This window comes from Uranotaenia lowii, chromosome 1, assembly GCF_029784155.1.
Source record: "Uranotaenia lowii strain MFRU-FL chromosome 1, ASM2978415v1, whole genome shotgun sequence".
In the NCBI taxonomy this organism is placed as follows: Eukaryota; Metazoa; Arthropoda; class Insecta; order Diptera; family Culicidae; genus Uranotaenia; species Uranotaenia lowii.
Window position 1 is genome coordinate 38,366,504 of NC_073691.1, and position 12,264 is coordinate 38,378,767.

General features: G+C 37.2%; 1 protein-coding gene across 2 annotated transcripts in view; it reads right to left on the reverse strand.

Moving 5' to 3' along the window:
- Positions 1 to 6,877: 6,877 nt before the first annotated feature.
- LOC129749763 (uncharacterized) overlaps positions 6,878 to 12,264 on the reverse strand; it is a 133,148-nt gene continuing 127,761 nt past the window's right edge. For both annotated transcript variants that reach the window (XM_055744840.1, XM_055744847.1), the window contains 2 exons: positions 9,033 to 9,627; positions 6,878 to 8,976 (listed from right to left, as the gene is read on the reverse strand). In XM_055744840.1, coding sequence (XP_055600815.1) covers positions 8,103 to 8,976; positions 9,033 to 9,627 — 1,469 coding nt within the window. In that variant the 3' untranslated portion in view covers positions 6,878 to 8,102. The remainder of the gene's footprint in view (positions 8,977 to 9,032; positions 9,628 to 12,264) is intronic.

Here is a 12,264-nt window from a genome sequence, read left to right on the forward strand (position 1 = left end):
ATAAGTTGAGTTTTTTTTCGGGATTCTGAACTTTAAAATGCGATTTTTGGCCTTTGGAAGTGTTTTTTTTCGTAATTTGGAGCTTAATTTGGGATCACAACTTTAAAATGCGTTTTCTGGTCTTTAGCAGCGTTTTTTCGGTATTCTGAGCCTAATTTGGGATCAAAACTTAAAAACTCGATTTCTGGTCTTCAGAAGCGTTTTTTCGGGATTCTGAGCTTAGTTTAAGATAAAATTTTAAAATACGCTTTCTGGCCTTTGGGAGCTCTTTTCGGGATTCTGAGCTTAATTTGGAATCTTAACTGGTCATTATTTAGAAGCATTTTTTTCGGGACTCTGAGCTTAATTTAGGTTCAAAATTTGAAAATGTGTTTTCTGGCTTTTAAAGGCATTTTTTTTTTGGGATTCTGAGCTCAATTAGGGATTACAACTTTGAAATGCTTTTTCTGGTCTTGAGAAGCGTTTTTTCGGGATTCTGAGCCTAATTTGGGATCACAACTTTAAAGAACGTTTTTTTTGCCTTTTGAAGAGTTTTTTTTTGGGATTCTGAGCCTTATTTGGGATCAAAACTTTAAAATGCGCTTTCTGGCCTTCAGAAGCGGTTTTTCGGGATTATGAGCTTAATTTGAGATCAAAAGTTTGAAATGCGTTTTCTAGTTTTAAGAAGCGTTTTTTCGGGACTTTCACCTAAGTTTCAGATCAAAACTTTAAAACGCGTTTTCTGGCCTGGCGTTTTTGCGGGATTCTGAGCTTAATTTGGGAATAAAACTTTAAAATTAATTTTCTGACCTTAAGAAGCGTATTTTTCGGGATTCTGAGCTTAATTTGGGATCAAAACTTAAAAACTGAACTTTCTGGCTTTAAGAAGCGTTTTTTCAGGATTTTGAGCTTAATTTTGGATCAAAACTTTAAAATGCGTTTTCTGGCCTTTAGAAGCGTTTTTTGGGATTTGGGATCACAACTTTAAAATGCGTTTTTTAACCAATCAAAGCATTTTTACGAGATTTTGAGCTTAATTTAGGTTCACAACTTTAATATGCGTTTTCTGGCTTTCAGAAGCGTTTTTTCGGTATTTTAAGAATAATTTAGGATCAGAACTTTAAAATGCGTTTTTCAGCCTTCTGAAGCGTTTTTTTGGGATTCTGAGCTTAATTTGAGATTACAACTTTTTTACTGCGTTTTCTGGGCTGCAGAAGCGTTTTTTCAGGATTCTGAATTTAATTTGGGTACAAAATTTTAAAATGTGTTTTCTGGCTTTTAGAAGCAATTAGCTCAATTTGGGATCACAACTATAAAATGCTTTTTCTGGTCTTAAGACACGTTTTTTCGGGATTCTGAGCATAATTTGGGGTCAAAACTTTAGAATGCGTTTTCTAGCCTTTAGAAACGTTTTTATTCGGGATTCTGAGCTAAATTTGAGATCACAACTTTAAAATGCGATCACAACTTTAAAATGCGTTTTCTGGCCTTAAAAGGCGTTTTTTCGGAATTCTGAGCTTAATTCGAGATTAAAACTTAAATATGCGTTTCAGGCCTTTAGAAACGGTTTTTCCTGGATTCTGAGCTTAATTTGGGATCAAAACATGAAATTGCGTTCTCTGGCTTTTTAAAGCATTTTTTCGGGATTCTGAGCTCAATTTGGGATCACAACTTTAATGTGTTTTCTAGTCTTAATATTCTGGTTTTTTCGGGATTCTGAGCTTTATTTGGAATCAAAACTTTAAAATGCGTTTTCTAGCCTTCTGAAGCGTTTTTTTCGGGATTCTGAGCTTAATTTGGAAATAAATCACAATTTTGAGATCTTCTATCTGGCCTTTACAAACGTTTTTTTAGGATTACGAACTCAATTTGGGATCAAAACATTAAAATGCATTGTCTGACCCTTAGGAGCGTTTTTTCTGGGATTCTGGGCTTGATTTGGTATAACAAAAGTTGCAAAATCCTTGAACGATTTTTTTAAGTATAACCTAAGCGCCGTTGTGGATTTGATTGTGATATTTCCTACCAAAAACATATCAAATTTAGTTTCCAATTCAAATTCAATGAATTTTATTTCTGATCTTATTCACAAAATAATGGAATCGGAACCCGGTTGTACAATAGTGTTACATAATTTGTCTTTTGTTTTGTTAATTTTGTTCTGTTGTTTGTTGCATTGTTCACTTGTTTCGTTCACCAAAAATACTTCCCAATTACATACAATCTATCTCTTACTTCACTATTTCTTCTACCAAATCACACCAACTCGCACCACTAAATATTTTTAACTTTTTTAATCAATAAATGATATTTTCGTTCCCCGGAAAACGCTCGTCTCTTGCAATCGCTTCAAGGTAAATAAAATTATTGAAAAGATTTAAGTGTCTTCCTCCTAACGAGAATATCATTTCGATCAATAACTAGTGAGTTCCAAATCTAGCATCACATTTTTCTTGTTTTTTTTAAGTACACATTTTTCTCTTTCTCTGTATTTAGTGTGGGAGTATTGAACTTGAACATCTGTTCGACTTTTTGTTTGTTTGTTTTTTTTTTGAACACTTTTAATTTGATTTTCCTTTTTTCCGTTCCACGTTCTTGACGTTTTTACATTATTTCAATTAAGAAAAAAGAATGGATTTTGATCGTTTAATGTGCGGAACTAAACTTATCACTGGGAATGTTAGTCACCTTGAACTTATATTTGTAAAAAAATAGTTAACTACTCGTAATAGAGTAAACATAAACGGTGATGTAAACGTGTTTTTTTTTGTTTTTTTGTCTTTTCTCCTGACTTCCCGCGTGCATTTCTAACTAAGTACGGACAAATTAAGCTTGTTCGACCCTAATTGTTTGTTTAGTTTGTTTTTGCTAACTTAACTAAATAATATTTCCAACATATTTTCATTAGTTGCTTAACCTAGGGGCAAAAATAGGACGGTTTGTGACGGAATGATTGCGACGTTTGTGAGCTGAACGTGAATGGGTTTGCTGCAAAAATTGATGACTTATCGAATAAAATAATACGTACAGAGTAGGTTTTTGTTTCCTTGTTCTCGTTGAATCACTACCCGGAAATCCATTAAACATACATTGTTGTAGAACTTCTTCGAAAAATTGACAGAAATGAAGTTTGATGTTTCAAGCTTCATCAGAAGTTTTTATGCTGTATAAACTTCTATACTGATGCTTATAATTTCTGATGTAAATGTAGGAACATCAAACTTCATTCTTATCAGCAGTGATCGAGAACCCTTCAAACTCTTCTGGGAACCATCTACAGCTTGGTATGTTTAACGTTATCAGTCCAGTAATTCTGAATCGTCATCGCCTCCAGCGAGTTCAGGAACGAATCATTGTCCAGGCTGTACATTTCATCGGAATTGTCCCGGATGGTGCTGTCGTCGATGTAGCCACTCGAATCCGGCTCGCTCAGCGTTTGAGGCTTGTTCAGATACAAATACCTCCTGTAGAGGATGATCAGCGATTTCATACGGCCAGTTGGCCACTGAACCCATAACTTGTTGAGAAATCAAGTAAAACAGAGTTCAATTTATATCGGAAACTGATAATTCAATCAAATATGTTCTCGTTAAGTCATGTTTAGAAATCAGGTTACAATAGAGATTGATATATGCTTGGATCATCCATCCGTCATATTGGCAACACCTCACTATTGATTTCCAATGTGTTCAACTAGCAACAATTCCAATAGTTTACTTTTGCAACGTGGTTCGACAATCCGGATCAATCGCCGCGGTGAAACGTTTGGTCGTTCAATTTGGAGACAACCCCCTCTGAAAGGGGTCGACCATTAATTTCATTTATTTTATTTCATGGTTTTCCGTCTCACGACATGACCTGATGAACAGTATTTCTCCAACTCACTCGGTCCATGGCAACCGTTTTTCAACTTCTCGGGCATCTCACATTTTAACATCGAATGATATCGAAGGTTGCTTTGAGAAGCGTTTTTAAAAAATCGAATATTTTTTTAGTTATAACAATAAAAAGTATTTTATTTTGACAAAAAAAATACGAAGAACATGTTGCAATGTATTCGGGTTTTCAGATGCTGCATTCCGTATACTCGGTCATTTCCCTGGTGCAGGTGCATATTCCCCCGAAATACCCAACACTGAATCATTTTGGCGCCCTAGTGGTCAGAAGCAGAACTAGTTTTGGTAGTGCCACCTATCTTTCAAAATAGAACTCATTATCATTTGACACTAGAGTGTGCTAGCGTAGGGGACATATTGCTCACTAGAGAGAGCAAGCGAATGAGAAAAATAAATTTTACCAACAGAGGCCACTGCTTTCTTCAAACAGAGCCATCTTTTGTCGTATTTTTTCGTCAGTGAACTGTGGTAGAATTTCACTCACCAATACTTTGGCTAGGCGGCATCCATAAATTACGTAACGCAAAAATTCACTCTTTTGAACCCCTCCCCCCCGTATGTCACAAATCGTAACGCTTCGACGTAACCCCCTATGAAAATTACGTAACGCTGACAATTATCCCCCCCCCTCCCATCTTCTCATGATTTTATACACTGATTTTCGAAGGTAAAAAAATAAAACATAATTTTTTAACGTTCTTTAAAACGGAATTATTATCCATGCAAATCGCTTCTTAGTACTCATTGATGATAACTCTCTGATAAAATATAGTTGTAATATAATAAAAATAATGGTCTTATTTCGAGTTGCCTTGTGCTTGTTAACTGATGATCTACCTTGTTAACTTTATTTTCTTCAAGCAGCATAACTTGTTATGCAAAATATACTCCACTTAGTAATATTCGTCGGAGTAATAAAAATAGCTGATCGGAATAATCAAAATCAATTTAAAAAAAAAAGTAAAATTTCCATCTTAAGATTGGATTGAGTTCTTGGGGGTAAATGTACGTAATATTCGGTTTTCCAACCGTTATTTCACGGATATTCAATACACGTTTAGTCTATCTTAGAATCTTTAAATAGGAATGGTTACAATTCAGTTTCAATCTTTTTAAAGCTTACAAATTTTAAGCTGATTTTGGTTTGCTTATCATTCAGCAAAATTGCATGATATCAAAAAAGCTGCGATTAAACTGAAATTTTTTAGGAAAAAAAATCGTTACGTAACGATGAGCATACCTCCCCCCCTCCCCTATGTCACAATTGGTAACGCTAAAGCTTACCCCCTCCCCCCCCTAGGAGCGTTACGTAATTTATGGATGCCCCCCTATGCGTATTGGGAAATGTTCGTCGCATAAGTTGAGTTTTTTCGGGATTATGAGCTTTAAAATGCGTTTTCTAGCCTTTAGAAGTGTTGTTTTTTTTTTGAAATTCTGAGCTTAATGTGAGATAAAAACTTTAAAATGCGATTACTGGCCTTTGGAAGTGTTTTTTAAGAGTCCTGAGCTTAATTAAGGATCACAACTTGAAAATGCGTTTTCTGGCCTTTAGAGGCTTTTTTTCGAAATTCTGAGCTTAATTGGGGATCAAAACTTTAAAATGTGTTTTCTGGCCTTAAGAAGCGTTTTTTCGGGATTCTGACCTTGATTTGGGATCAAAATTTTAAAAATGCGTTGTATGACCTTAAGAAGCATTTTTTCGAGATTGTGAGATTTTTTGGGATCAAAACTTTGAAATGCGTATTTTGGGCTTCAGAAACGTTTTTTTCGGGAGTCTGAGCCTAATTTGGAATCAAAACTTGAAAATGCGTTTTCTAGTCTTAAGAAGCGTTTTTCCAGGATTCTGAGCTTAATTTGGGTACAAAATTTTAAAATGTGTTTTCTGGCTTTCAAAATCATTTTTTCGGGATTCTGAGCTCAATTAGGGATCACAATTCTAAAATGCTTTTTTGGTCTTTAGAAGGGTTTTTTCAGAATTCAGAGCTTAATTTGGAATCAAAACTTTAGAATGCGTTTTCTGGTCTTAAGAAGCGTTTTTTCAGGATTCTGAGCTTAATTTGGGTACAAAATTTTAAAATGTGTTTTTGGGCTTTGAAAAGCATTTTTTCGGGATTCTGAACTCAATTAGGGATCACAACTTTAAAATGCTTTTTTTGGTTTTTAGCAGCGTTTTTTCGGGATTCCGAGCCTAATTTGGAATCAAAACTTTAAAATGCGTTTTTTGGTCTTAAGAAGCGTTTTTTTTTCAGGATTCTGAGCCTTATTTAAGATCAAAACTTTACAAAGCTTTTTCTGGTCCTAAGAAGTGTTTTTTTCAAAGCTTAATTTTGGATCACAACTTTAAAATGATTTATATGAGCTTAATTTGAGGTAACAAATTTAAAATTTGAAACTTTTTTTTCGGGATTTCGAGCTCAATTTGGGATCAAAACTTTTAAATGCGTTTTCCTGCCATCAGTAGCGTTTTTTTCGGGATTCTGAGCTTTAATCGGGATCACAACTTTAAAATGCGTTGTCTGGCCTTTTGAAGCATTTTTTCGGGGTTCTGAGCATTAATCGGGATCACAACTTTAAAATGCGTTTTCAAGCCTTTAGAAGCGTTTTTTCAGGATCCTGAGCCTAATTTTTGATCAAAACTTGAAAATGCGTTATCTGGCCTTAAGAAACGTTTTTTTCGAGATTCTGGGCTTAATCTAGGATAAGAAAAATGCATTTCATGGCCTTCAGAAGTGTTTTTCGGGATTTGGGATCAATATTTTAAAATATGTTTTCTGGCCTATAGAAGCGTTTTTTTCGGGATTTTAAGCTTTTCTTTTAGATCACAACTTTTTAAATACTTGATCTGGCCTTTAGAAGCTATTTTTCCGGGATTCTGGGCTTGATTTGGTATCACAAAAGCTGCAAAATCCTCATAGGATTTTTTTTAGTATAACCTAAGGCGCTTTTCAGCACCGTCGTGGGTTCGATTGTGATATTCCCTACCAAAATAAATCAAATATTAATTCCAATTCAAATTCAATGAATTTTATTTCTGATCTTATTCACAAAATAATGGAATCGGAACCCGGTTGTACAATAGTGTTACATAATTTGTCTTTTGTTTTGTTAATTTTGTTTTGTTGTTTGTTGCATTGTTTACTTGTTTCGTTCACCAAAAATACTTCCCAATTACAATCTATCCCCTACTTCGCCATTTCTTCTACCAAATCACACTAATTCGCACCACTAAATATTTTTAACTTTTTTCATCAATAAATGATATTTTCGTTCCCCGGAAAACGCAGGTCTCTTGCAATCGCTTCAAGGTAAATAAAATTATTGAAAAGATTTAAGTGTCTTCCTCCTAACGAGAATATCATTTCGATCAATAACTAGTGAGTTCCAAATCTAGCATCACATTTTTCTGGTTTTTTTTTTAAGTACACATTTTCCTCTTTCTCTGTATTTAGTGTGGGAGCATTGAACTTGAACATCTGTTCGACTTTTTGTTTGTTTGTTTTTTTTTTTAACACTTTTAATTTGATTTTCCTTTTTTCCGTTCCACGTTCTTGACGTTTTTACATTATTTCAATTAAGAAAAAAGAATGGATTTTGATCGTTTAATGTGCGGAACTAAACTTATCACTGGGAATGTTAGTCACCTTGAACTTATATTTGTAAAAAAATAGTTAACTACTCGTAATAGAGTAAACATAAACGGTGATGTAAACGTGTTTTTTTTTGTTTTTTTGTCTTTTCTCCTGACTTCCCGCGTGCATTTCTAACTAAGTACGGACAAATTAAGCTTGTTCGACCCTAATTGTTTGTTTAGTTTGTTTTTGCTAACTTAACTAAATAATATTTCCAACATATTTTCATTAGTTGCTTAACCTAGGGGCAAAAATAGGACGGTTTGTGACGGAATGATTGCGACGTTTGTGAGCTGAACGTGTATGGGTTTGCTGCAAAAATTGATGACTTATCGAATAAAATAATACGTACAGAGTAGGTTTTTGTTTCCTTGTTCTCGTTGAATCACTACCCGGAAATCCATTAAACATACATTGTTGTAGAACTTCTTCGAAAAATTGACAGAAATGAAGTTTGATGTTTCAAGCTTCATCAGAAGTTTTTATGCTGTATAAACTTCTATACTGATGCTTATAATTTCTGATGTAAATGTAGGAACATCAAACTTCATTCTTATCAGCAGTGATCGAGAACCCTTCAAACTCTTCTGGGAACCATCTACAGCTTGGTATGTTTAACGTTATCAGTCCAGTAATTCTGAATCGTCATCGCCTCCAGCGAGTTCAGAAACGAATCATTGTCCAGGCTGTACATTTCATCGGAATTGTCCCGGATGGTGCTGTCGTCGATGTAGCCACTCGAATCCGGCTCGCTCAGCGTTTGAGGCTTGTTCAGATACAAATACCTCCTGTAGAGGATGATCAGCGCTGCTGAAATCCCCGAAAGCAGCCCTAAAGAGGCCAGGCAAATTCCGGAAATGGCTCCGACGTTCAGGCGCTGAGCACTCCGGGAGCTTCTCCGATAATCGTCGTCTTCCAGTGGATGATCTTGATCATCAACGCCTTCCTGCAGATTGGCCGTCGAAAAGGCAATCGCCCGGGAATTGTAGGTGCTGAAGTTCGGATTCGTGTTTGTATGGCTCACAAAGTCCCTAAAATCGGCGGACATGGTCTTGCCTATCCGTCGATCGCTTGAAATTGTGCCAATTCCACTAGAACCCTCGCTATGGCTGCCGTCGGAAATGTCTTGATCGCTTCTGCTATTACTCACTACGCTAGGACTATTGCTACTACTGCTATTAATACTAACTCTATTGCTACCACTGCTACTATCACTAAAGCTACTGTTACTACTACTGATATCATCACTGGGCGCCGGCGCCATCTGTAAGGAATCACCGGTTTCAACGACCGTGGGATTTGTAACGTTCTCTCCACTCGAAGGATCGGCGACGTGGATACTTAATTCGGTTGCCTCCTCTAACTCCGAATCTGGACCGACCGGATCATCTGTGCTATTGTCCACGGCCGTTAGCATTAAACTATCGATCAATCGAGTGCCACGTTCTGGCACCCGAGGTGCCTTTAATTCCCTAAAAAGGACAAAGATTATAAAAAAAAATACCTTACACGAAAACAGACAACTTACTCCTTCTCCAATCCCCGGTTGTAGTTCTTCAGCTTCAACGTTGTTATGTTTTGTTCGTTTCGGGTGAAAATGGTTCCATTCTTCTTAAACCTTCCGGAGGTCGGTACGGCCTGCCCGGCAACCGAGGACGAAGTTGTGCTGGAAGACGACGAAACATCTTCCACCACCTCAACCTCTCCGACAACCGGCGGCCCCGACGTAGAACTTCCACCTTCAACATCCTTCCTCGTATACCGTAGCACCGAATCCACCCCGCCAAAGTCCGTTCCAGCCAGACTTCCACTGGCGAAGGTGTCGTCAACGTCCGGTTCCAGTAGAGAATTCAAGGTGGGAGCTGCCGAAGCCGGTACACCACCGGCTACCAGCCCACTCGAAGCAGCTGCCATCGGCGGCAAAGATGATATGAAGGGTGGTCCACCACCCGGTGCGGAAGGTCTACTTCCGGCGACTGACCCTGGTAGGGATCCACCGAGACCAATAGCTGGTTCTCCGGCCCGTTTCAGATATGTTGATTTGTTGCCGCCCTGCTCCTCCAGCTTCAGCTTGCTCGGGTAGGTGTCGATCGAGCTGAGCGGGCTGCATTCGATCAGAACCACTGCAATTAGAAAACCACGTAAAAAAATATATTGAAATTACCTACTAGAATATATATTTAAAAGTATAGGTTCGACTTCAGAAACGCCGCATGAGCTTGGGCTAATTGGTTGGACGCATGCCAATCTGCCGTTGATCATGAGTTCAAACCCAAATGTTAACCTCTAGCACAGTTGTATCGGATAAATGTTTCTGGAGACTCCAAAATCTCTACCGTATGACCCATAAAAAAATGCGAAAATCTAATGGAAACCTCCAGAAAACCTACATTTAAGTGATAGCATCTTCATACTTTCGCTTGAACCATACCAAACCATGTTATCGCCCATACCAAAAAGTCAAGCAAGGGGGTTAAAATCCGGACTGCTCGGAGGACAAAGATCCTTGGGTCCGTTTCGAAGTATGACATGGACTCCATTTTGTTTGAAACAACATTCTCGGGTTAACCAAAATTTGCCCGAATCCACGGAAGCACCTGATTTTTCAAAATGTTCTTATCGACATCAGTATTAACTTTTACTTCAGCTTTTATGAAAACAAAAGAAATCTTCAAAACATTCGAAACAACCGCTCCAACTACTATGACTCTGGTATGATGCTTGATAACAGACTTGAATGTCACATTTTCTGGAACATCCTTAGCCTTTAGAAGAGAAATAAACCGATCCGTACGTTAATTGAACACTGGATGAATCAGGGAAAGTTTTTCATCTGTATGGTAACTCCACTTATTGCAAAAGTGAATAACTGCAACCCCATTGAAGTGGATTACAGGAGAGATCTGTTATGTCAGCGATGCATAACAACGTGAAGAGCTTCAGCGATAGGCAGCATTCATATGAGCGGCGTTGCATAGAAAAGTAATGCTATATACGCACTCGGTTTATCATATTGTGCTTACAAAATCTAAGAACACGATGATGAGCAGCCTCTTCTCGAACTTAGACAGCAAACGCTTCGAGCAATCAAGTCGCAGTGCTTTAATTCGTTCTGTTATCGCTTTGCTCTTGACTTTGATGATAGTTTTAAGTCATCTTTAACCAATCGTTGCAAGGAAGAATTCGAGATATTCGCTTCCTTAGACAGGCCCTGCATTGATCTCTTTGGATTCCGCTTTACTTTCGTCTTGATCAATTTTACCACTTTTACAGTACGCGCAGACCATGGCTTTCCTCAACCCGGCTTCCGTCGATATAGTCCAACAAGGAGAGAACTTTTTACGCGGTTAACAGTCGCTAGATGGCATGCTACAGTAAACTGAGTCGATTTGGGGTCATCAATGAATTTCTCAAACCCTGAGGTCTTAAAAGCTTTGTTTTGGTTCAAAAATCATTCATGATTTTTTTGCAGATTTTTCAAGTAACGTTTACATGAGTAAATTTGGACTTTTAAGTTTACAACTATCATTTTATTTTATTTTTTATTAAATTTGATTAATTTTCTGCATATCCTTCATCTCATCCCTACATTCCTTCTCACCTCTATTCTCATTTTAAACTTTTTACGCGGCGACTGTTGTTTTTTTTTCCTTTGGACAAAATTTCATTAATCAAATATCCTTAATTTTTATTCCATATTCCACATCTTTGTTCTCCATCTTACGAATTTTATTTAATTTCTGTTTATCCTTCATCTCATCTCTACAGTTTTTCTCAACTCTATTCTCAATAGAATCTTTAATTTACAGCCTTTTTTTTTAAATATAAAATTTTATCAATGACGGACTTTGTCTTGTTTGTTTTTCCTAGTGTTGCCAAATCAAAACAATCAGCAATAGCAACCTTAAATATCTGCGCTTTTAATGCCAATTCCGTCATATTCCACCGGAAGGTCAAATCCAAACAATCAGCAGCAGCCTTAAAAATCTACGCTTTCAATGCCAATCCGTCTCATTCCACCGGAAGGCCAAATCAAAACAATCAGCAGCAGCAGCTTTTAAAATTTGCGCTTTCAATGCCAATTCGTCTCATTCCACTGGAAGGCCAAAACAAAACAAACAGCAGCAGCAGCTTTAAATATCGGCGCTTTCAATGCCAATCCGTCTCATTCCACCGGAAGGCCAAATCAAAACAATCAGCAGCAGCAGCTTTTGAAATTTGCGCTTTCATTGCCAATTCGTCTCATTCCACTGGAAGGCCAAAACAGAACAATCAGCAGCAGCAGCTTTAAAAATTTTCGCTTTCAATGCCAATCCGTCTCATTCCACCGGAAGGCCAAATCAAAACAACAAGTAGCAGCAGCCTTAAAAATCTGCGCTTTCAATGCCAATCCGTCTTATTCTACTTGAATGCCAAATCAAAACAATCAGCAGCAGCAGCAGCTTTAAAAATCTGCGCTTTCAATGCCAATCCATCTTATTCCACCGGAAGGCCAAATCCAAAAAATCAACAGCAGCAAGAATAGATCAATGACCGACTTTGTTTTGTTCGTTTGTAGGATGTTTCAAAATAGCAAACGTTGCCATTGAAATTTGTTTTATTTAATTTACCTTCAGTGTTGCCAAATACAACTATCATTTAAATTTATTTTTAATTAAATTTGATTTATTTTCTGCATCCCTACAATCACTGCTTGTGCTTTGCAAAGCCAAAGAGCTGAACGAGAAGAAAATTTCCGAACTGACATTTCAGTACCGCAC